Genomic DNA, 23,518 nt, shown 5'->3' with positions numbered 1-23,518 from the left:
CTGAGGGAAGAGTCTTGTCAGTGGTGGCACCCTGGTTGTGGAATGGTCTGCCAAGGAAGGCTCACCTGCCACCTCCCCTGATGCCATTTTGACCTTTTTAAAGGCCTTTTTAAATTTTCTCAGGCCTTTTACCTCAGTTGTGTTTTATCATGACTTGGTTTATTGTTGCTTGATGCTGTTCCATGTTTTTTTATTGTTTTAGTATTTATTTATTTTTGCGTGTTTTATATTTGTGTGTGTTTTTTTATACCTTTCGTAATGCAAGAACACACACTAAAATAGTGAGTAGTAATTCCTTTATGGAAGGTTGTATAAATTCCCTAAACAGGGCAGTTCCAAAAAAGAATTGGGATTTTTGAACAAAGCAGAATTTCTGAATTCCTTTATTCTTCAAATACATGCTCAAAACATAACGTTGCTCATGTAAGCTCCCATTTTCAGCGTGTTACATCAGCAAACGACACTTAACACTTTATATTTACATAACTGCACAGTACTTTTCCTGCGTTCATCATCTCATTTCTTCCCTCATTTCTGATCAGACAGGAAAAAAAGACTGTAGCACAAACCCAGAGGCATAGGAAGGGGGGGTGCGGGGGGTGCGGTCTGCCCTGGGTGTCATGACTGAGGGGGTGACAAAATGGCAGGCAAGTGGGCGGCACACCGCATCCGTCGACGGCACCTCTTCTGACCCAGCAGCAGAGAGCAGCCCTCCTCAGCCATGGTGAGGCACACCTGACCGCAGGAGCTTTGTTGCCGGGTAATGTCTGACCCAGCTGCAGAGAGCAAGAGGAGAGTGACAGCAGCTTCCCCACCCCTCTCCTACCCTGAAATGTGGCGCATCGGAGGGCACCCTCCGTGCTCCATCCCCCTCTGGAGCATGCCTGCTCTGGCCAGCGCAGGAATATGCTCCGCCGCTGCACAAACCATCCAGACAAGAAGAAGAGGAGTTTGATTTGATATCCCGCTTTATCACTACCTGAAGAAGTCTCAAAGTGGCTAACAATCTCCTTTTCCCTTCCTCCCCCACAACAAACACTCTGTGAGGTGAGTGGGGCTGAGAGACTTCAAAGAAGTGTGACTAGCCCAAGGTCACCCAGCAGCTGCATGTGGAGGAGCGGGGAATCGAACCCGGTTCACCAGATTACGAGTCCACCGCTCTTAACCACTACACCACACTGGCTCCACACAAGCTTTGCCAGAGCTGCTAATGAGTCCTGGATTGAGCCTTAATGATAAACTGTCTGGTTCAGTGTGGTGCGACTTATCAGAGCTGCTTTTAGCCACCTGAGGTTTGAGAAAAGTTGAGAAAAGGCAATTAAATAGTTCCCAAAGCCCTCTTTGAAGTTGCTTGCAAGTGGTAGCTTTTTCTTCACTGCTGACTGCACAATTTAATCGAAAGGGAATAAAACGATGAATGATGGGGAGCATTGGGGAAAGGGGCACCCACCTCTGGCTTCCTGGTTTGCACCTATAGACATGGTCAGGATTGAACTTCCAGTTGGACTAGTTGTCTCCAGCATCCTTGTAGCTTGTGAATCTTGGGCATGGGATTGCCACTTTTCTTGACCAGCTGCTGTTCCTGTACTTTTAATGGCTACTTGACCTGCAGCCACTAGCACCTTATAAAATGAGCTCCTCCATACCGTGAAAAACTTCACCTGCCGATTTCTGAACAATCTCGAGCTCTTTCAAAACACACAGCTCCAGATGCTGGTTGAAAAACTGGCAATCTTGGTCAGATGCATGCAATCATTCTTTCTGATGCCCCCTCCCCAAAAGACCCCTTTCTCTGTAAGCACTTTTATGCACACCAAATGCAGAGGGTTTGTTGTTATTTTTATTCAACAGACCCCAACTTGACTTCAAGAAGCTGTTAAACCTTTGCAAAGGAAAGAAAAAGAGCTTAGATGAGTTTCATTGTCTTTCTACTCATCACAGAACCATAGGCGATGGTTTGTGTTGGGACAATGCAGGGACAGCATAATAGTTACAAAGACAATGAGGGAATTTTGCCAGGAACAATTCTTCAAATTCGTTCAGCACTGTGACAAAACAAATGGCATATGTTGAAGCATTTGGGGTCTTGTACCTTTTGACTGTTCAAGGTACAACAGCCCTAATGCTGGCAAGTTATCCATCCCTTCTACACAGAAGTGGCAACACTCCTTTATTAGTATACATAGCAAAGAGCAGGATTGTCCCACTTTTTGTGGTCAGAAGTTCTGCAGCAGCCGTGTCAAAGGGAGAAACCAAGAGGCTGAGATTTCCCCATAACTGCATCCCCACCACTGTTGAGATTCAGGAGCAGCCTCCAGTGGTCACATGACTGAATGACTCCTAAGGAGACTCTGAAGTTGAAGCCTGCTGCCATTCACTTGCTTCAGTGAGTGATGCCAGGAATTATTGACAGGTCCTTAATGCCTTTCCTTACTCCATCCTTGGGCAAGCTGTGATCCTTCCTTATGCTCACCCAAGTCTTTCTTGGCACTTCTCCAGACAATGGGCATTGTATGAGGTGTTACAATGCAGGAGATGGGCCATTATTTGTTTGTGGTTTATACTGCCATGGACACAGAAAATGAATCTCTACTTGCTTGACTCTTTGGTTATGGCCAATGTATTTTTTTTATGCTGGTTATCCTGCATTAGACAGAAGTTACTCAGCTCCATTGAAGGCAGGAAGTTGTTGTGCTTTCATACTATTTGCATACCCTTGTCCGTTTGCTGTTCAACTGATCGTTTTGGCTTCATCATCATGCCTTCTTCTGACTCATCCCTAGGTTTCTTGCAAACTGGGGTGGTTGCTTTTGCATACTTTGCAGTTACCGGCAATCTCTCACCACGTATCAGAGGAAAGTTCACTTACACAGAAAGCCTCCATCACCTTCTCAGCTTGCCTAATGACAGTACCGGCCCCAATCAGTCCACCTGCCCACCATCCCTTGCAGCATTGTGAAGGAAAGCTTTTCATGGTCTCATAGCTGCAGGACTAACGGAGTCCTCAGCGAACGGCAACCGTCACAGGCAACGAGTGCGGAGAAAAGTCCTCCAGAAACTGAGTCTGCTGGGTGGATTCTGGGGCAAGCTTCAGGCACACGCTGGCTTCTGTTGTGCTGTTGTTGTTGTTGTTGACCCGGAACTGTTCCTTGGCCGGACGAATGGCCACCATGAATTGGCGCTTGAAGGTCTCGCTCAGGGCAATGTAGAGGAAGGGATTGAGGCAACTATTGGCATAGCCCAAGCTGATGGCAAAGTTGTAGGCATAGAAGAAGGCCACGGAAGGGGTGTCTATGCCGAGATGCACCAGCTGAAGGATGTAGAAGGGCGCCCAGCAAATGAAGAAGGCAGAGCAGATGGCGACTGCCATTCGGGTGACCTTCTTGGTACGTACCCGGAGGCTCCTCTGGGGCAAGGGCACCACAGTGGTAGCCATATGCTGGAGGATCTTAAAGTAGACCACGCAGATGATGAACAGTGGGATGGCAAAAGCCAGCATGAACTGGTAGATGGTGAACCAATAAATATCAGTCTCCGGGTTGGGAAGCAAAAGGGCACAGCGGGCACTTCCATCCTCCAAAGGCATCAGCCCCGCGTACATCCACACTGGGATGATAGTCAGGAGAGAGAGGAGCCACACCAGGCCAATCACTAAGGCTGCCACACACGGCGTCCGGACGTAAGTGGACTTCAGAGGATAGACGGTGGCCAGGTAACGGTCCAAGGTCATGACTGTCAGGATGTTGGTGCTGGTGATCTGGCTGTTGGTGTCCAGAGCGGTGATGATGGTACATAAAGGAGCTCCAAAATACCAGGCCCCATTGCCAAGGAGTTGGTGGATGAGGAAAGGCATGCCCAGCAGGAAAAGCAGGTCCACAATGGAGAGGTTGAAGATGAAGATGTCGGGCACTGTCTGTTTGCACCTCAGCTTCTTCTTCTTGATAATGGTGTAGATCACAATGAGGTTCCCGACGATGCCGAGGAAGCAAATGATGCCGAACAGACTCGGCATGATCACATTGGTGTAGGGAGTCGGCCTTTCCACCACTGCCAAAAACAAGCCAGAGAAAGAGAGAGAGAGAGAATAGTGAATGTCCTACCAGAGATTCACAGAAGACTGGTGTAAATTTAGGGACTATTTGAAAAGTAATTGTGAGGACCAGATTATGTTTGTAGGTTTGCAAGATGTTTTGTGAGGTAAATTATTTGAATTATTGCAAAAATGGTTAAAGAGGTAGAATGTGAGTTAAGATAATTAAAGGCAATAGGAATTTAAGAAATGCAGAAGAAATGATAAAAATGGTGGATCATCAGAGGTGCTGATGGAAGTCCAAAAAGATTGTATAAGATGTGAAGTTCTGTGGAATGTATAATAATTGGTATGTTGAAATTAATAAAAATTATATATATATAAAAAGAATAGTGAGTGTCCTTGCACTTTGTAGCCCTCTGAGGCTATATTTGTTTGGATAGCCAGCATTCAGTTTCCCAACTGGAAGGGCCAATTTCTGAGCACCATACATTTAAGACCTAAGTTACACGTGTTAGAACACAAGAGCAGACCCACTTCATCAGACTACAAGTTAATCTAGTCCGCCATCTTGTTTCCCACAACCAGATACCTTTTGGGAAGTCCACAAGCAGGATGTGAGGGCAACAGTCTCTTCACATTGTTGTCCCCCGTGTCACATGATGTGAAACTAGCTTGTTAACTCCACGTGACTTCTAAAAATATCGCTGCTCAGTATCTGCACTGTCAAGGACGGCAGGGCTTTGGCACCTAATGTTTCCAAATCGCCTCGGCTCTATTCATGACTCAGGCAGCCGGATGCAAAGGAGGAAGCACTCCTATAGCATTACTAGTTGTGAAGAGGCAATTACAAATGAGTGCAGTTTATTATCTCTTCCCTCCCTCTCCTGCACCAAATCTGTCATGAAAAGACAGCTCTACACAGCAATGGAAGGAGCAGGAACACAGGGAACTCTCTGACACCAAGTCAGACCATTGGTCTATCTTCCTCAATGTTGTCTACTCTAAACTGATGGGCAGCAGCTCTCCAGGATTCCGGACAAGGATCCCTCCCAGCCATACCTAGAGATGTTGGGGATTGGACCCGGGACCTCAGATGCTCTACCAGCGGGCTACAACTCTGCCATCCTTTCCACATGATCTGGTCATTCACTGAAAATGGCAGCTGTGGTGAGTACCGATGGGATGGGGAATGGACAGTGATGGGAAACCTGCTGCCTTCCAGATGTTGCTGGACTACAACTCCCATCATCCCAAACCATTGGCCAGTGTGGTGTAATGGTCAGAGTATTGTGGGAGATCAGAGTTGGAATCCCCACTCATGAAGCCAGTCACTTCCTCTCAGCCTAACCTACCTCACAGGGTTGTTGTGGGGATTAAATGAGGGTGGGGGAGCCATTATACCACTTTGAGCTCCTTCGAGAAGAAGGTGAGTTATAGATGCAACAATAAGATGCTAAGATAAGATTAGATGCTAAGATAAGATAAGATAAGATGATAAGATTGGCCATGGTTGCTGATGGAAGCTGGGGATCCAACAATATCAGGAGAGTCACAGGTTCCCCATCTCTGGCGTAGAAGAAGCAGCAAATTTTATGCAAATAACTGCTGTCAAGGGAGCAGAATCTAGCCTGCAATGGGTATAATGGTGCTTAGGTGACTTCCCTGCCAGGGACTTTGCCAGGAACCTCATTGTGCGGACCTTTCCTTCTTTAGATACCACACGTGGAATTTACAGATAGAGTCTTTCTCTTCCTAAACATTTCATAGAAAGTAGTTGCCCACTTTTCCTGTGGCTCCTGTGTTTTTAAAAGTTTCATGATAAACAGAAATTTGATTAGGTTAAGCTTTCCCCAGCATGGAGATGCAGCGATGGGGAAAGCATTGCCTTGCTGAATTTCTTCCAGTCGCACCCGTTGTCAAAGTCGCAGAAGCTGGAGAGAGAGAGGAAGTTGGCAATTCTAATAGCCTGTTGCCCGCCTGCCTTGTGTCAAAGCAGGAAAACCTGAGCCTTTGCTAAAGATTAAGACACTCTGCAAAAGAAAAAAAGGGGGGAAAGAGCTCTGTGTTTTATCACTTCTTGGTTTTAAGACGAAGGGGACCAGACAGAGTGTATCTGAGTGTTAATTTTTGAATGGATATTTCTAGCTATCCAGATGTTTATATGATGAGTCATCCATCCAAAATGAAACAGTACACCCCCACTTCCCCTTGTAGGCATTTCCCTCCCTTGTCAAATTCAAGGCATAAACAAAAGACAAACATTGGCACAGTTCATTTCTAGGAGGCTTAATTGCCTTCTCACTTTTAATGGGGCCTCATTTCAGTTGTGCGTGAACTGCAGTCACTCTTTCCCAGCTAATCCAGGGGAAGTGCCCCAGGGCTCATTACTGCAGTTTGATGGTATGATTAACTCTCCAGTCATACCCAACACTGTTTCCTAGCTTTCTTATTGCCTGAAGTCAGGAGGGATTAATTCACAGCCACCTTTTTGTACTCGACCCACCCATATTCAATCACCTTCTCACCTACTGGGTGACAGCATAGTTCTGTGGCTCCCTACCTTGTTTTCCATGAATACCAGAGATTATTGGGAACAGTTCATCAGCTGGAAACCTGAACCACTTCAGGAACACAGCACAAACTGTGCAATATTTGGTCCCAGTCTGGAAGCCCTCGAAATGGAGACTAAGGAAGCAGAGAGATGTTCAAACCTCAGCTGTTCATTTAAGATCTTTCTGCCTGAAGAGCCTGGATTTGCAAAGCAGGTCTAGCTGGAGATATTTTGCAGAGACTGAGCAGCAAATACTTTCCTCCTTCCCCAATTCAAGGCACTCAGTGCTCAAGGCCAGACAAGTTCTTGAGGTTTTCTTTTCTAAGCATTGTGCGAGCTTTGTGAAATAGACATTCTTATACCCATCCTCGCCAAAAAAGAAGAAGACTGTCTGGGGGCCACCTGTCTAAAATTACACAATAGGAATTCATGCTCCAAGAACTCCTTAAACCTCCTTGACCTGCTCATTGGGACAGGCGCTTCTGTAAGGGAGCCTTATCTTGCTTCCAGTGCAATAAATGAAAAGAAACCCAAAAATGTGAGATGCAGTTCGTAGAATCATACATGTGCAACTTCTCCTGAGAAAACCTGGATCAACTGAAATTCACTCTTCTACAATGAGTCAATACATTACAGAGCTTTGGATGTGAGAAATCTGTTTTAAGATGAATGAGAGACATTATACCTCTGAATCCTGGTTTGCATGGAACAGCAGAAGAGGGCTGTTGCCCTCATGTCATCTTGTGGGTTTTCCAGAGGCCCCTGGTTTCAGCAACTGCTAATTTTCTGAATGTGAAGCAATTCTTGAAGGCAAAGGAGCCCTTCCAGGGAACAAGCTACCAAACTTCTGCACTGCACTGTCATGTGTGACAGCTTGATGCAAAAGACACAGAGAGTGTCTTGGGTTTGCACCCGTGACTCACGTCAGATGACACAAGGCAAAGTACATAGTCACTGTAGCTAGTCACCTCATCTTCCCACAGTGCCATCTGGCGTGCAGAGAGAGTGTTTAGCCCAAAGGCTGGTGGAGCTGGGCACAGAGTCAAGCGACAGCAGAGGAAACAGCAGCCGCATGGTGTAAGAAAATATAGAAACCATACAAAGGAGAAACGGACCTCTGGCATCAGTTTCACGGATAATGTTTCCACTGTTTACCAGGTCTTGGAAGGAACAGTGCATTGTTATTTGTTTGGGTATAAATCTGCTTTGGTAGAGATCATATTCTGGGGAGGTTTTCCTTAACGTGTTTAACACAGTTTACGCATGAATTAAAATATATAGCATTTGAAAAGAAATGTTGTGGTTAGGGGGCTTCTCCGAGTAGCAGTGGAGGCATTAGGACAAGGGGGGCACTGTCCCACCAAGATCAGTGTGTCTTCAGCCAGCCCCCACCTGCCTGCCTTAGGACAACCAGGCTAGGGAGTGGCCCCAGCTTTCAGCCTCGTCCTCCTTAGTCTCAGTGTTGCCTTGGTAGGACTCAAGAGGGAGATGAATATGGACAGAAGTGGAATCATTTGGCTCTGCCTATCACTGGTTCTGGCTCCATCTCCTGTTGACCTCCCTTCCTTCTGCCCCACCAGTCCTGAGGACCACCATCCTCCACTGGTGTGTCTGTATATGAAGCTTGACCAGTACCATAGCTTGGGTGGCCAGGGTGTGTGTGTGTGGCCCTGGGCACAGAATCTTGGGGGGCATGAACCAGGTGCCCCATGCATGCACCCAGTGCATGAGTCCCCTGTATGAGCAAAGAGGGTGTTCTTTACCCTCTGCACCCCACTCCCACCCACCACCCCATGCATGGGATGAGGCACACTTGGGGGTCAGAGGTCCTTGTGGATGACAGCACTACACCCCTAAGTTCGGTCATTCTTCTACCACACTCAGTCACTTCCATTGATGGGGCAGGAACGTCTTTACTCCAATCAGTGAGAAGCTGCTTTGCGAAACCGGGCATCAGACTAGCATCTTATAACGAAGTTCAGGTTACATGTGCATTTTGGATTAGAAACCCAGTGCTGGAAATGCAATGAGTGCACATCAACCAGGAGTGTGAACAGAGCCTAAGATTTCTTTCTTTTTCCTCAAGTGCCAGCCCTAATTTTTAATTGAATTCAACATGGCATACATGGTTTCTCTTCCAACTCCAAGGCTGGCCTAAAGCATTTTGCTGCCTGTGAAGGAAAGATTCCCACTTTTGCCAACACTCTACCCCAAGTCAAGCAGATTGGCCATTGAATTTTACTTCAACTATGGCAGCAAGACGGTATCAGTTTCAGTATCTGAATACCAGCAGGCTTGCTTAGGCAGTCCAAGTGGTGCCCTGGTCTAAGGTGTGCACACCACTGCTAGTCTCTTCTCCTGCCAAATCCACACACACCATTTTACCCTGTTATTGCTATCAAGTATCATATATAATCTGTAGCATGAAGCTAAGGATGTTTACTCAGAAGTCAAGTGAAAGTAGGACTTAACGTCCAATCTTAAGCAAGCTCAGAAGTTAGTATGGTGGTTTCAATGGGACTTGTTTCCTGGTGAATACAACCTTACCCCCTAGTCAGATTGCAACATTTCGCACTCAGCTTACCTATCTTTAAATCAGACACAATATTCATTCCCCACTACAGATAAGATAAGTCACTGGTGCCTTGAGTGTTTGTTGTCAGCAACAGAGTTAGCAGCAGGAGGAGTAGAAAACTGCATGGGTTTTTAAAACATCATAAACATCTTAAAGCATTATTGAGATTAATATGTGTGAGTCATTCAATTCCTAAACCACTCATTTAAAAAAAAAACATTTTAAAAATTCATTTTAATGTGAGCTCCTCCACGAAGTGAAAGGGCTTATGGGTTTGCTGTTTTTTTGCAGATAGTTTATGCACATAGCTGGATCAGGCAGTATGCTTGAGATTTCTTTTGTGAGCAATAAATGAATGGTCTGTGTTGTACAGTCAAAACAAATTACTTTCAACTGAATGACCTCAGAAGCATTACCTGCTGCATCTTAAAAGATCCTATTGAAAGCAACCCGGTAAATGGATTAGGAGCCTTTATTATTAGGCTGAAAACCCTGCTAATTTTTCTTAATATGAAGCATAGAGGATGGCGTCTACAGCGGAAAGGTTTGGGGGTTGTTTGAAGGGAGTAATCCAGGACATGAATGCTTTTCATTAAGACTGTTTCCTGTTAGTCTCCAAGGAGCTGTTATTGCTCTCCATGTGTTCAGCGGAGACACAAACCCTCCGAAGCCGTAAAAAGAGGTGGCACCCCATGCTCCCCTCCCACTTTATTCCATTCACACCAGGGGTAGCCTATGTGGTGCCCTCCACATGTTGTTGGATTAAACATCCCTTCGTCCCCAGCCTATGCTGCCCAGCCATTTCCCATTAACTTAGAAAAGGGAATGTTGCCAACATCAGGGGCAGCTAACCTCTGCCACCCCCCAGATGTTGCTAAAGTACAACTCTCCTCAGCATGGCCAATAGTGATGGGAGTTGTGGTCCAACCACATCTGGATGATCTCCACCACCACCACTCCCTCCCCGTTGAGGCACTTCTGCAGGGGCAAATACGGCGCCCTCGGGAACAAAAAGACCAAGAAGCACAACGAGGGAGTTGTCCGCCGCCTCTGGTGCTGAAGCGAAGCCATTTCCCCAACCTGTTGCACTTTCTAAAGTACTGTAGGGGTGAAGCGAGGCAGGAGTGGGCGGCTCAGGCAGCACAGACATCATTCCTAAAAGTGAGGCTCTAAACCCCACGATCCATTCGGTAAGGCAAGCTTTGATAGTGACTCGCTTCCATTTTTATTTATCCGTTTTGCCTTTAAAAAAAAAAGCGCTCACCCATCATTACCGAGACACTAAATGGGAAAGGACCGGAGAGCAGCGAGATGCTGGATTTGGACAGGTTTTGAACAGGCAAGAGAACCAATTTGGTTTTTGCTACCTGTCCCCGCAACAAGAAGGGGGGAAAACCTTTCTCAAGAAAAGTTATCCCGCTTGAAACCTCCACCATCCTTGACTTACTTGATCTGTTCCTGGCGGGGAAGTCAGAAGAATTCATTGGGAAGGAGGCTCCGGAGCAGTTCTCTACGGCCATTTCTTCCCCCAAGAGGACAACCCAACACCTTCCCGCTTCCTTGATGGGCTTTGCTGGTGTTTTTTCAAGCCTCCAATATCGCCCTCTGACCACTTTGAGCCACGGCTCAGCGGAGCCACCTGGGCGCCTGGCCACTTCCTTCTGCAGAGCGAGCTCGCTTTTGGGGGGCGAAGTAACTTGGGAGAAGTTGGGGTGTGTGTGGAAATCGACGAGCCGATCTTCCGATCTCACAGGAATCTGCGGGCGACTTGTCTGGATGCTTGCAGAGCCGGAGACGGTCTGCGCGCCTGCCGATCGGAGCGGAGCCTGCGTTATAAGAAGTCAAGCCGGAGCCTGCGTTTAGGAGGCGGGCGCACGTGTGTGCGTGTGTATGTTGGGGGCGGCATCTAGCTGCCTCCGCAAAGGCTGAATCGCAGGCTGCAGCCGGCAGCGAAGAAGCCAGATTGGTGCGCGCGCACATACACACACACACACACAGAGAGAGAGAGAGAGAGAGAGAGAGAGAGAGAGAGAGAGGATCCTTAAGCGCTTTCCAAGGTACCCGGTCTAGCGATGCTGCCTCCCTCCATCTGACATCAACTGACAGCTGACTGCATCCGACGCGCCAGTGGGGCTGGGGGGAAGGAATAATATTTATTTATTTATTTATTTATTTATTTATTTATTTATTTATTTATTTATTTATTTATACCCCGCCCATCTGGGTGGGCTTCCCCAGCCACTCTGGGCGGCTTCCAAAAAAATATTAAAATACTGCAAAAATATTAAAATACTGTAATCCATCAAACATTAAAAGCTTCCCTAAACAGGGCTGCCTTCAGATGTCTTCTAAAAGTCTTGTAGTTGTTGTTCTTTTTGACATCTGGTGGGAGGGCGTTCCACAGGGTGGGTGCCACTACCGAGAAGGCTCTCTGCCTGGTTCCCTCTAACTTAGCTTCTTGCAGTGAGGGAACCGCCAGAAGGCCCTCGGTGCTGGACCTCAGTGTCCGGGTAGAACTATGGGGGTGGAGACTCTCCTTCAGGGATACTGGACCGAGGCCGTTTAGGGATTTAAAGGTCAGCACCAACACTTTGAATTGTGCTCGGAAATGTACTGGGAGCCAATGTAGGTCTTTCAAGACCGGTGTTATGTAGTCTCGGCGGCCGCTCCCAGTCACCAGTCTAGCTGCCGCATTCTGGATTAATTGTAGTTTCCAGGTCACCTTCAAAGGTAGTCCCACGTGGAGCGCATCGCAGTAGTCCAAGCGGGAGATAACCAGCCCCCTGCTCATCAACTGATGTCACTTGTGGTGTCTGCTGATGGGTGAGAGAAGGGTTATTTCCAACATGGGCTGCGCACACCTGTTCGTGTGCAGCCAAGGCAGCAGGATTTAACCCCCATTCATCAGCTGCTAAATGGGGGTTAGATCCTGCTCAGTAAGGCAGGGTTTTATGCAAACCCTTTCTAGATTCTAGGAGTAGCGTCCATGGTTCTCTGGATCAGGCAAATACTTCCCTTAAAAAAAAAACCCCCACACATTTTGCACATTTTTCTCAAAAAGCTATGAGAAAAGCTTTTGTCAAAATGCAAAAACGCCAGATACACCATGTTGGTTGATGCTTTCATGAATTTTGACAGGCTGGTGAGGAATCTATTCCATCTGCTGTTGCTGAACTGTCTGCTTTTCAGCATGGCAAATTTTGCCCACATATTTTAGAATCCTTTCCTTAATGATGCAGCCTGGGACAAGGACTGGCAGTCCCATGAATTTCCTCCATTTTCTAGAATGGTTTACACTAGGCAGTTTGCAGTCATCTGGCATAGAGGTAGATAAGTGCTTCTCATTTCACAGGAATGTCATCCTGTATAATTTATCATACTGTTCTAAGGCCACTGCCTCTTCCTTTGTTACCTCACTGGATGCAGATCTTCTGATTTATAACTGTGCTTGCCATCTTCCCTCTTGGAGCTCTCCAGCTCTCAGGTGCTCAGGGCTTCTTGCTCCCTTAACTGGCTCCCTGACCACATTCTCTGATACTTGGCACATCCACCTAGAGCCAAGGGGCATTGACATTGGCTCAGTAGGACATTATAATGTCATAATATGTATGAAAATTTATAAAGACAACCACATGTGTGGTTTTTTTTAAAGTAGCCTGTGCAATGCCTCTCATCTTTTCCATTTCTTCCTCAAAACCCACTTTTTCTGTGAAGCCTTTAGCTTAGGTGTGGGGAACCTTTGCCAGATGTTGCTGAACTACCAGTCCCATCATCCTTTGCCATTGGCCATGCTTGCTGGGGCTGATGGGAGTTATTGTTCAGCAATGTCTGGAGGGGCAGAGGTTCCCCACAGCAGCCTTTGTTTGTTAGGCCCCTCTCACTTCACCCACCCAACATAAATCAAGTACAAGGGCCCTGAATTGCATAATGCATCTTCTCACATCCACCCCTTTTATACCTTGCCTTTATCTTCTCACCCCTTTACTGCCTCCTTCACTTAAGAGTTTTAGATTATAAACCCTTCACAGCAAAAACTTAATCTTCTTCTTCTGTTACTCTGGAAGGTTCTGTGTATACAGTGGTATCTCGGGATACAGATGCTTCAGGTTACAGACTCCACTAACCCAGAAATAGTACCTCGGGTTAAGAACTTTGCTTCAGGATGAGAATAGAAATCGTGCTCCGGCAGCGCAGCAGCAGCAGGAGGCCCCATTAGCTAAAGTGGTACCTCAGGTTAAGAACAGTTTCAGGTTAAGAACAGACCTCCAGAACGAATTAAGTTCTTAACCAGAGGTACCACTGTATTCTCATTATTGTGGTGTTTTGCAGAAGAATCTGTGACTTTCTAGATATTGTTGACTACAACTCCCATCATCTCTATTGACAATGCTGGTTGATGGGAGTTGGGAGTCCAACGACATATGGAGAGCCATATGCTTGTGTGCCTAGATGTCACTATATATTTTATCATCCTCATCTGAATAAAAGTATTCCTGTAGGAATACCTCTGCAACACCTTCTGCAGAGAGGACAGTTGCAAAAGATGTGTTTGGTTTGCTAACTTCACTTGCTGGCAAGGTTTCTATGATAAGAGCTCCTTGCAGGGAGAGGCCATGTTTCATTTAATGTCTCAATTAATCACTTTCTTATTGTTTAACAAGAGAGGACTGAGGAAAATACTGGTCAAATTGATCATTTAATTTTCTGGATTGCAGTGGATATTTTTCTCCTGCTACACGCACATTCGAAAACAGACGTGGCCTTAAGTGCATCAATCAGGTAACAAAGAACACGCCTGCTGGTGTCAGGACAGCGGATAAATCACTCATTGGGAATTGCAGATGTGCTGGCTTTCTCTGCACATTTACCTTCAGCCTCTGACTCATACTCTGGCTGTCCAATCCCAAGACGATTCTTGTTGCCAACAGCACAGCATCTGTTCTTGACGTTATAAGGTGACGCAGCTCCTTACTACCTGAACGAAAGGAAGACATCACCTGCTACAGCAGCCACAGGTAACAACGGGAATTGTTTCATAGGAAGAGCTGAGATTATATGATACAGCACACAACCTTGTCGCTGAGGACCTTCTGAACTACAGACCAGAATCTGCACTACAGTTGTTTTGTCAGGCTGCTGAACTGGAGATCTGACACAATTTCATTGAGCCTTAATTGTGCCTTAGCTTGGTTAACGATACAGAGCAAACAGTAATGATCTCACATGCAGATTCAGGTAGGTAGCCGTGTTGGTCTGACACAGTCAAAATTTATTAAAAAATAGTCTGCACATGAAAGCTTATACCAAAAACAAACTTAGTTGGTCTCTAAGGTGCTACTGGACTTTTTTTTTTTTTTTTGTATATATCTCACATGCAGAGTTATGCAAAGTAAGCTCCCTGATGTCACATCTTGTTTGTATTAGCTGGTCAGCTGCTGTATGGTCTCTCTGCTTCATTACACATTTGACACCATCTTGCAAAGCATTGCCTCCCTGCATAGCACCATGCCCACGTGTACAAACACAAACACATAGTAATGAATGCATTTTAAAATAAAGACATAGTTTTACCTGTTTGTAAATTGCTTTCCTGTTTTATTGCTCGCTGCCCTGGGCTCCTGTGAGAGGAAGGGCAGGCAAGAAAACAAACGAATGAATTAAAATAAATAAACACGTTGGTGTTTAAAGCTGACCCTTTTTATTTTTGCTGTCCAAGGGTTTGTCTTATATATGTCCCTCTCTCCCTCATAGAATTTCCATGTTGCCCAGGCAAAAGGAAACATCCGTAGGCTAGGAGACAGCTTTATGGGAGCAATTTTCATGTGGGGCATGAGCGTGGGAAGGGTTAAGCTTCCCTCCCCAAGCACAACTGTCCTGGCTGGAGGGGAAGAGCAATTTGAAATTTTAAAAAGAGGGGGAGAATTTGCAGCAACCCATTTAGCATAATGTGCACTTTAGCCACACAGTGTGATCCACAGGGAAGCAGGGGGTTGTCTATAGAAGAGTCATTCTAGCGTAGGCCAAAACCCTGCTCTCACAGTGGCATCCTGCTCTCACAGTGGCCAACCCATCCTGCTCTCACAGTGGCCAACCCATGGGAAGCCCACAAGCAGAAACTGCTTGTGCTCCTGCTCTCACAGTGGCCAACCCATGGGAAGCCCACAAGCAGAAACTGAGCACGCCAGCACTCCTCATGTCCCCAATTTGCAGCAACTGGTATTCAGAAGCATGGGCAAAGCCAGGATTATTGTTAGGGGGGAGCAGGACTTGGTTATGGGGGCAGGACTTTTGTTTCAGCGGCAGAACCAACGTGATTGGTCAGTTAGTTATGTATTTCTGTTGTCTCACTTGATTGGGGTGGGAGCAACTGCTCCCTTGGCTACACCCATGTAAATCAGAAGCATACAGCCTCTGACAGGGGAGGCAGACTATACTGTAGCCAGAATATAGAATCTTGGCTAATATGGTAGAATATAGAAAACTGGCTAGCAGTTGCTGATAGCCCTTTCCTCTGTGAATTTAACACCTTTTTAAGCTATTCAAGTTGGAGGCCATCTGGTGGGCCTGAAATCAAGGTTAACTGCAGATTGTTATGAATCAACAGGTACTTGTCTGTCCGGAACCTTTCACCATTCATCTTCATTGGATGACCTTGTACTTAATTAGTTGCCATTAATTTGATTTTAATTGATTTTATAATGTAATATTTTTAGAATGTGTGAATATTTGATTGTTTGATTGTTGATTGTTGTTAGCCGCCCTGAGCCCGGCTTCGGCTGGGGAGGGCGGGATATAAATAAAATTTATTATTATTATTATTATTATTACTCTCCTATTATGAGAGGGAAAGGATAAAAACATCTCTCGGTCCGTTTTTTACACAGCATGCATAGTTTTTTACACCTCTGTCATGTTTCCTCTTTGTTATGTACTGAAGTTCTCACCCTGGGCCAGCAGGGGGATACTGTAGATAGTTTTCACTCAGGGGGATACTGTAGATAGTTTTCACTCAGGTCCACGTCAGTTATTTTAGGTGGGAAACTCTGGGTTGTTGTTGCTACAATGTTGACAGCCGGCTGCCTATAAAAGCAGGCCGGCTGAGCTGTTTGGAGAAATTGCTGTGTCGTCTGCTATGTTCGCCCACAACTTAACACTCTTACTCGTTTTTTCTCTAAACTAAAAAGTGGCTATGTTGTGAGCTTCCCTCACAGCAGAGTTGCTCTTGATAATTTTGTTTGCCCTTTTCTGAGCCAGGTCCAACACTACAATGTCTAATCAACAGCATGTCCTCCTCTGTCCTACTTACAGAGTTTGCATCCAAAGATAAATGTGTCCCACTGGTTGTCTCCATCCCACCAAGTTTCCATTGGGCCAAATTCATTGATGCTCTCCTTTAAAACTAAGTGCCCCAGCTTGGCTCAGAAGCCTCTAGCAGTTGCGTATAAATACCTATACACAGTTTCTCTCTCTCTCTCTCTCTCTCCAAATGTCCTTGGCATGTGAGCTTTTCTCTAGGGGGCTTTGGCATATTTGAATTGCCATCCTGTGCCACTGCACTTTCAGTGCCTAGTTCTTCCCCTTCCCTATTTGAACAAACATAAGCACTTTCCCCCCCAACCCTTGAGAGATGATTTATGCCACTCCAGATGCTTCCCAGCTCCTCTCAGATTTTCCCCAGCAATCAGTTGAAAAGCCATTTCCCGTTGTCTGCTACAACAGCAGCGAGAATACTGATTGCCCAAAAAATGGAAAAGAGAATCAGTGCCAACAAAAGAGGAATGGTAGGAGAAATTATCGGAATATCTAGAAATGGCAAAAATTATAGAGACAATCAGGAGACAGCCAAACCAAAAGTTCAAAAAGGAGTAGGAAACTTACAAAGAATATTTAAAAAAACATTGTTCCCAAGTCAAAACCTGGACATGCTTTATTAAAATTTGCAAATTAGAAGACAGATTACAAGTATAGCATATAGATAAGAGAGAAAATTGGAAAATGACCAAAGAAACAAAAAGATAAGACAGACCTGCATTGAGGAAGATGAAAGTCTGTTGGGAAAGCTAAGTAATTGGAAATTAAAAATATGGTGGCATAAAGTTTTCTTTTAAGAACTTGTAGATTTATGGATGGATGTATGTTCTTCCTTTTTCATTATTTTCCAATTTTTAAATTGTGTGTGTGTGTGTGTGTCTGTTATTTGTTAGTAACAAATGGAACAATTTGTAAAATGTAAGAAAACTAATAAAAAGCATTAAAAAAAGAAAAGCTGTTTCCCAAATCAAAGTCCAGTTACTGAGCCATTTCTCAGAACCACAATGCTCCAAACTAGTTTAAAATTAACTGGGCCAGTGTGGTGTCACGGTCAGAGTGCCAGACTAGGACTAGGGAGGCCCAAGGATCAAATCTCCACTGAGCTGTGACTTCAGGCTAGTCAACATCTCTCATCCAGGGCTTTAAAGGTGATAAAAATGGAAACCAAGTCCACTGTCTTGAGCTCCCTGAAGGCAAGGGAAGCTATAAATGCAAACAACAATAACACAGTTTTCAGATAACTGTGCATGATGACGAGACAAATACTACAGCTAGAAATACATAAATAATTCTTATCCTTAAGGCAATGGCAAAGATTCCAGTGGTGAAAGAATTAAAGTTGGCTCACTCTGTCTCATCACACTGGTCTACCAGATCTACCAGTGCTATGCCAGGGAAACCGATGCGATGCTGATCCAAGGGAAAGATGTAGTCCAGGACAGCATACAATCCACGCCCACCTGGCACTCGGCTCACACAAAGATCATTCAGAAGCAAACCAAGGAATATGTTTGCTGACTGGGAAAAGTTGTGGACCACCGGTATGAAATTTACGGCATGTAATGCCTTAAGAGAGAATATTATGAAAATGATTTATAGGTGGTACATGACCCCAGTTAAGCTTGCTAAAATTTATCACCTGCCTGATAACAAATGTTGGAAATGTAAAGAAACTGAGGGTACATTCTTTCACCTTTGGTGGACGTGCCCGAAGATTAAGGCTTTCTGGGAGATGATATATAATGAACTGAAAAAGGTATTTAAATATACCTTCCTTAAGAAACCAGAGGCCTTTCTCTTGGGCATAGTCGGCCAATTGGTATTAAAGAAAGATAGAAAGTTTTTTATGTATGCGACAACAGCAGCAAGAATACTCATCGCAAAATACTGGAAGACACAAGATTTGCCCACCTTGGAAGAGTGGCAGATGCAGGTAATAGACTATATGGAATTAGCAGAAATGACTGGCAGAATCCGAGACCTGGGAGAAGAATCAGTGGAAGAGGACTGGAAGAAGTTTAAAGACTATCTGCAGAAACATTGCAAAGTTTATGAATGTTAAAAGGATGTTGGATATGAAAATAATATGGCATTAGTGATACAGTGTGAAAAAAATATGCAAAAATGTAATAGAAAAAAGGTGAATGACAAAAGTTTTATTATGTCAAAGGTAAATAATATGTTAAGGGTATTTTAATATAAGGAGGAAAGATTGGAGATATAATAGAGTGACTTTAATAATTAGAAATGATTTCTGAAAGAGGATTAGAATTTGCTGTATTTGATTGGGTAAAGAGGAACACAAAAAAGGGAGGCGTGAGGAAGTCAGGAAAGAAAGTTACTCAAGTATGAATTTAAAAGTTGGAGTTTTTACCTCTTTTTTATTATTGTTAATTTTATTTTTTCTGTATGTTGTTTTTTTTCTTTGGTTCTGCTGTATGTGTATAAAAACTTAATAAATATATTTTTTTTAAAAAAACAGAAGCAAACCAAGGAAAAGTGTCATTTATTAATCTAGAAGTTATGGTTTTCAAACAGCATTTCAGTTGTCCTGGCTCAGCTACAAAGTCTTACTCACTTTACCCTGGAGGAGGAAAAGGATGATTTTTAGAAACAGACACCAGCTTTTCCGAGGAGGAAAAAATAAAAATAAAATTGGCCTTTGCAGTTCAGCTTCATTGTTGAGCCAAACCTCTCATTTGCCTTTACATTCCTGAAGTTATTATTCATCTGTGCAACGCAACCGCAGCATGGAAGAAAAACAGAAATTTAGCAAGTCACATATTGGGGCCAGAATAAGCCGTAGAACCCACCACCCAAAATGTGGATAATTTGTAGCATTTAATTTGGAAGGAAACTGGACACCGTGCTGAGAAATCATTTTCTCAGGTATCCTCTTGTCCCAAGCAACTGGGGGTTGCCTGTGGGGCATCAAGACTGATGAGATAATACTCTGCATATGCTCAGAGGCACTCTCTTTTTGAAAGGACAGAAATTAGACCCTGCTGCTGCATGTTATGAAGGAGTGGGAATAAAGGCATCTCAAGCAGGTTCCCGGTCCTTCTTCATGGAGCCCCAGCTCAAATGATGCTCTCTTTCTATTGTGGGTAAGGGAATCTCCCTGGAATCAGTGGCTGTCCTTTGGGAAAGGAGTGGTTCCTCCTCAAATCATACACTCTGAGCTTATTGACTGGCCTTAGACCCTGCACAGTCAAGGGACTTTGCCTTCCTAATGTGACGATGGAGTCATCGTCTTCCATTATGCCCATTTGACTATGAGCTTCAATTTGGCTGGTCTTATGAAAATTTTGGGACGCGGGTGGTGCTGTGGGTTAAACCACAGAGCCTAGGACTTGCCGATCAGAAGGCCAGCAGTTCGAATCCCCGCAACGGGGTGAGCTCCCGTTGCTCAGTCCCTGCTCCTGCCAACCTAGCAGTTCAAAAGCACGTCAAAGTGCAAGTAGATAAATAGGTACCGCTCGGTGGGAAGGTAAACGGCGTTTCCGTGCGCTGCTCCGGTTCGCCAGAAGTGGCTTAGTCATGCTGGTCACATGACCCGGAAGCTGTACGCCGGCTCCCTCGGCCAATAAAGCAAGATGAGCACCGCAACCCCAGAGTCGGTCACGACTGGACCTAATGGTCAGGGGTCCCTTTACCTTTTTATGAAAGTTTAAGTGCTGGAATGAAATCATTTCTAGTGCGGCACTCTTAAGGAAACTGGTGGAACCGGTGGAAACTAATCCTGCCACTTAATTATAAAAAGAGAATTGTTAACTGTGATGAAAACTCTCTGCAACTGAAAAAATAATAATGCAATAATTAGCCATCAAGCAAAGTGCTACCACCTTGACAGTCTGATGACTTTATCCATGGAGGAGAAAGAAAGCAAAATGAAGGATCTCAAAGGCAAGGAGAGAAAGGCAAAGATTTGCAGAGAAAATACGGAATAAATTCTGTCCATATGGGACAGCTGCATATTCCTGCATTGCAAAGTGTTGGACCAGGTGATACTCAGGGTCCCTTCCATCTCTACAATTCTATGTGAGTCAGGCCTGTCTTCCACATGAACGGGCAGAAGTTACTACTCCAGAGGAGGGAAGCCTGTTTTGCACTCGGTACCGATCAAATTGGACAGGGGTGGGGGAACTTGTGGCCTTCCCATCACCCTTAACCATTGACCATGCTGACTGGGGACTGATGGGAGTTGGAGTCTAGCAACATTGGGAAGGCTACAGGTTCCCCATATTTGACCAGTGGCAACTGGTGCACCATTCAAGAGAATGCTTCAAGTATTGACTTAACATGTTAAGGGATAATGCATCTTCCAAAGCAGGCATCCCCAGACTTGGTCCTCCAGCTGTTTTGGGACTACAACTCCCATCATCCTAGCTAACAGGACCAGTGGTCAGGGATGATGGGAATTGTAGTCCAAAAACAGTTTGGGGGTGCCTGTTCCACAGCTTCATCACTTTGACCCCATGGTCTTGTATACTAACTGTGAACTCAGAAGCTTGATGATGGTCATGCAGCCAAAATGGGGTTACTGGGAAACAAGGGGAAGACAAGCTTGTGGGAACCCCAGGTTTTGCAGAAATAGAGCAAAGGCAGGGAGGAGGGACTTAAGGGGATAACCATCCAAAAAAACCTACAACCACAACAGCTCAACGAGACCTGAGCATGCACTGTGGCCACATAATTCTGAGTGTCTGCCAGCTGGGTTGGGGATGCAGTGGAGTATTCTGAAAAAAGGTTGGGCTGGCACAAGGAACAGGAGCTCTCCATTCTGCAGCATTGTGTTGTGGCTCCCACTGGTACCTTTTCACTGCTTAAAGTGTGCCAGGAGAGATGCAGATTGTTGCCATTTTGAGTGGGACCACCTGAAGGTACCAGGCTGCTGTGATTCAAAAGGGATTTGTAAAACAAAGCAGAAAAACATACGCAAAGGTTATTCTGAAGGGACTTGGTAAGGCGTCACTGCAAAAGGAAGTGTGTGTTTGATCAGTTTTTTGGTAGCAACTAAAAACAGGCCAAACCAGGCATTAGAAGGTAGTTATTATCCTGGATTTGAAGTTGCTTAAAGTTTGGCAGGTCACCGAACTGGAAAAGCTGAGGCATTCAACAGAGAAAAAGGCAGAGGATGGAATTTGTTCGGATTTATGGCTGAAAACTATTGTACACACTGAAACAGAAAACGTAGAGATATCCGTGCAGCACATATTTAATATTTCAAGACTGTCACGTATTCAAAATATGATTGTTAACTACGGGTTTTGATGCCTATATATATTAGATTAGTGTGCAATATATATGAATTGTGTGTGCTTTGTATTAAAAAGAAGATACGACGATGGCAACCAATTCATTAGAACCACCCCATCTCCCCATGACCTGGTAATTAAGACAGCTACTTCCCTGGTTCCTTATTGTTTTGTCTGCTCTGAGCATGGGAAAACAAAGACATGGGAGGCAATTCTCTTGGCCTTTGGCTTGCTGTAATGAACTGTGGGGGATGAGAAGGATAAAGGGGAAAGCCTCAAATGATCAACTGGAGACAAATTAGCCAAGAGGTGCCAAGTCAGCTTTCATCATTCTCCACGCCAGGCTTATGCTGTTGGAATGATGGCTGTCAAGAGACAAGAGGTAATTATCTGAGTCCGGTTTGAATGCGCTATTAGAGTTAATTAACCAGACGTTTGGCTCTGATAATGAGAACTTGGAGGGGATTAATTTTCTAGATTGTCTCAGTGTAAAAGGATATCTTTGCATGGGTAGCCCTGTTACATCTTATTCGTGAGTTGAGATAAGCTAAGCTAATGCATCCTTAGGAGCTCATTAAGAAGACTTAGCAACCCAGGTGTTGGCCCCATGCAAAGATTTGCAAATGTGTCCAAGTGGGAGTACCTGAAAAGTGGCTCAATTGGGGAGGGGGGTCTCCTTTCACTATGCAAACAGAAAAGGTATGAACATCACACCAGTAGATAATGCTGAACAACAAAAAAGTTTACATTTTGTTTTTTAATATCAATACAGGTATATGTAGGCAATGTGTCTTGGAGTAGAATTAAAGCATGGCAGGTAGGGAGGGATGGAGGAAGCTTGAATTTCAATGGGGCCATACAGTAGTACTGATGTACTGTCAAACTGGTGAAAGCAATAATGCCCCTGAAAATGGGAGTGGGTGGGCGAGACCCCTCACTGTGTAATCTACCCAGGAATAAGTCAAGGAGAACTCATGCCTTGGCTCCTTGAACCAATGGGAAGGAAATCTAGCAGCTCTAGGAAAACTATTTTCATCATCTACAGGGACACCTACGGAACTCTAGTGTACATGATGTCACACAAGTGGATTAGCAGGGCAAACCAATCTAGCCACGTGAATTAAGATCTTGATGCATCATCACAGACAGCATTTTTTTTACAATTTAACAGACAAACAGGTAATTAAATCTGACTTCTGGGGAAAGAAACCTTGGAACTTTGCTGCAAAAACTATTCCTGTTCTTAATTCTGTTTAATTTCTTTCATTCCCTGTGATGCCTCTCTATCAGTTTGCTGCACAAGTATTTTGATAAGAAGAAAAGAAGAAGAAGAAGAAGAAGAAGAAGAAGAAGAAGAAGAAGAAGAAGAAGAAGAAGAAGAAGAAGAAGAAAAAGAAGAAGAAGAAGATATGCTTTTACACAGCATCAATTGCTGCAAACTCCACACTCAGGGTGGCTTAAAAGAAGAGATTTCACTGTGAGCTAACGCAAGTCAGTAAGACATATTCCCAGGTAAGGGGGTATATAAGATTACAACCTTCCCTTTAATGAAGCCTCTTGCTCCTTGGGGTAGATAAGAAGAGAATCTCCTGTTCCTTTAATGAAACAATTTCCATTTGAACAGGAAAGCTGCTCTAGCAGGGAACAGAGAAAAAACACTTCCATCTGCTTTCTGTACAAGCAGAATTCCCACATGCGTGATTCAATTCCCCCACTAACTGCAATCACCATGCAACTGCTCAAAAAGAGACACAGAGAAAGCACCAATCACCAAGCAGTACTAGCACCCC

The 23,518-nt window shown here is 44.7% G+C and overlaps 1 protein-coding gene across 1 annotated transcript; it reads right to left on the bottom strand.

Moving 5' to 3' along the window:
- Positions 1-322: 322 nt before the first annotated feature.
- LOC309335652 (melanin-concentrating hormone receptor 1-like) lies at positions 323-11,046 on the bottom strand. Its single transcript, XM_081850874.1, has 2 exons — positions 10,607-11,046; positions 323-4,047 (listed from the first exon to the last, which is right to left on the bottom strand). Exons 1-2 carry the CDS (start codon positions 10,677-10,679, stop codon positions 3,005-3,007), a joined length of 1,116 nt encoding a protein of 371 aa, XP_081707000.1. The 5' UTR covers positions 10,680-11,046; the 3' UTR covers positions 323-3,004.
- Between the last annotated feature and the right edge of the window lie 12,472 nt (positions 11,047-23,518).

Source organism: Podarcis erhardii (genome assembly GCF_964252035.2).
Source record: "Podarcis erhardii genome assembly, chromosome: 2".
Classification (NCBI taxonomy): domain Eukaryota; kingdom Metazoa; phylum Chordata; class Lepidosauria; order Squamata; family Lacertidae; genus Podarcis; species Podarcis erhardii.
The sequence above is the reverse complement of the archived record's forward strand: the minus strand, read 5'-3'. Positions and strand labels throughout refer to the sequence as shown.

Excerpts from the sequence above, each read along its gene's own strand:
- LOC309335652 (XM_081850874.1), bottom strand. The coding sequence starts at position 10,679 with ATGGCCGTAGAGAACTGCTCCGGAGCCTCCTTCCCAATGAATTCTTCT. Across the intron at positions 4,048-10,606 it reads CCCCGCCAGGAACAGATCAA|TGGTGGAAAGGCCGACTCCC; the intron begins GTAAGTCAAGGA and ends TGTTTTTGGCAG.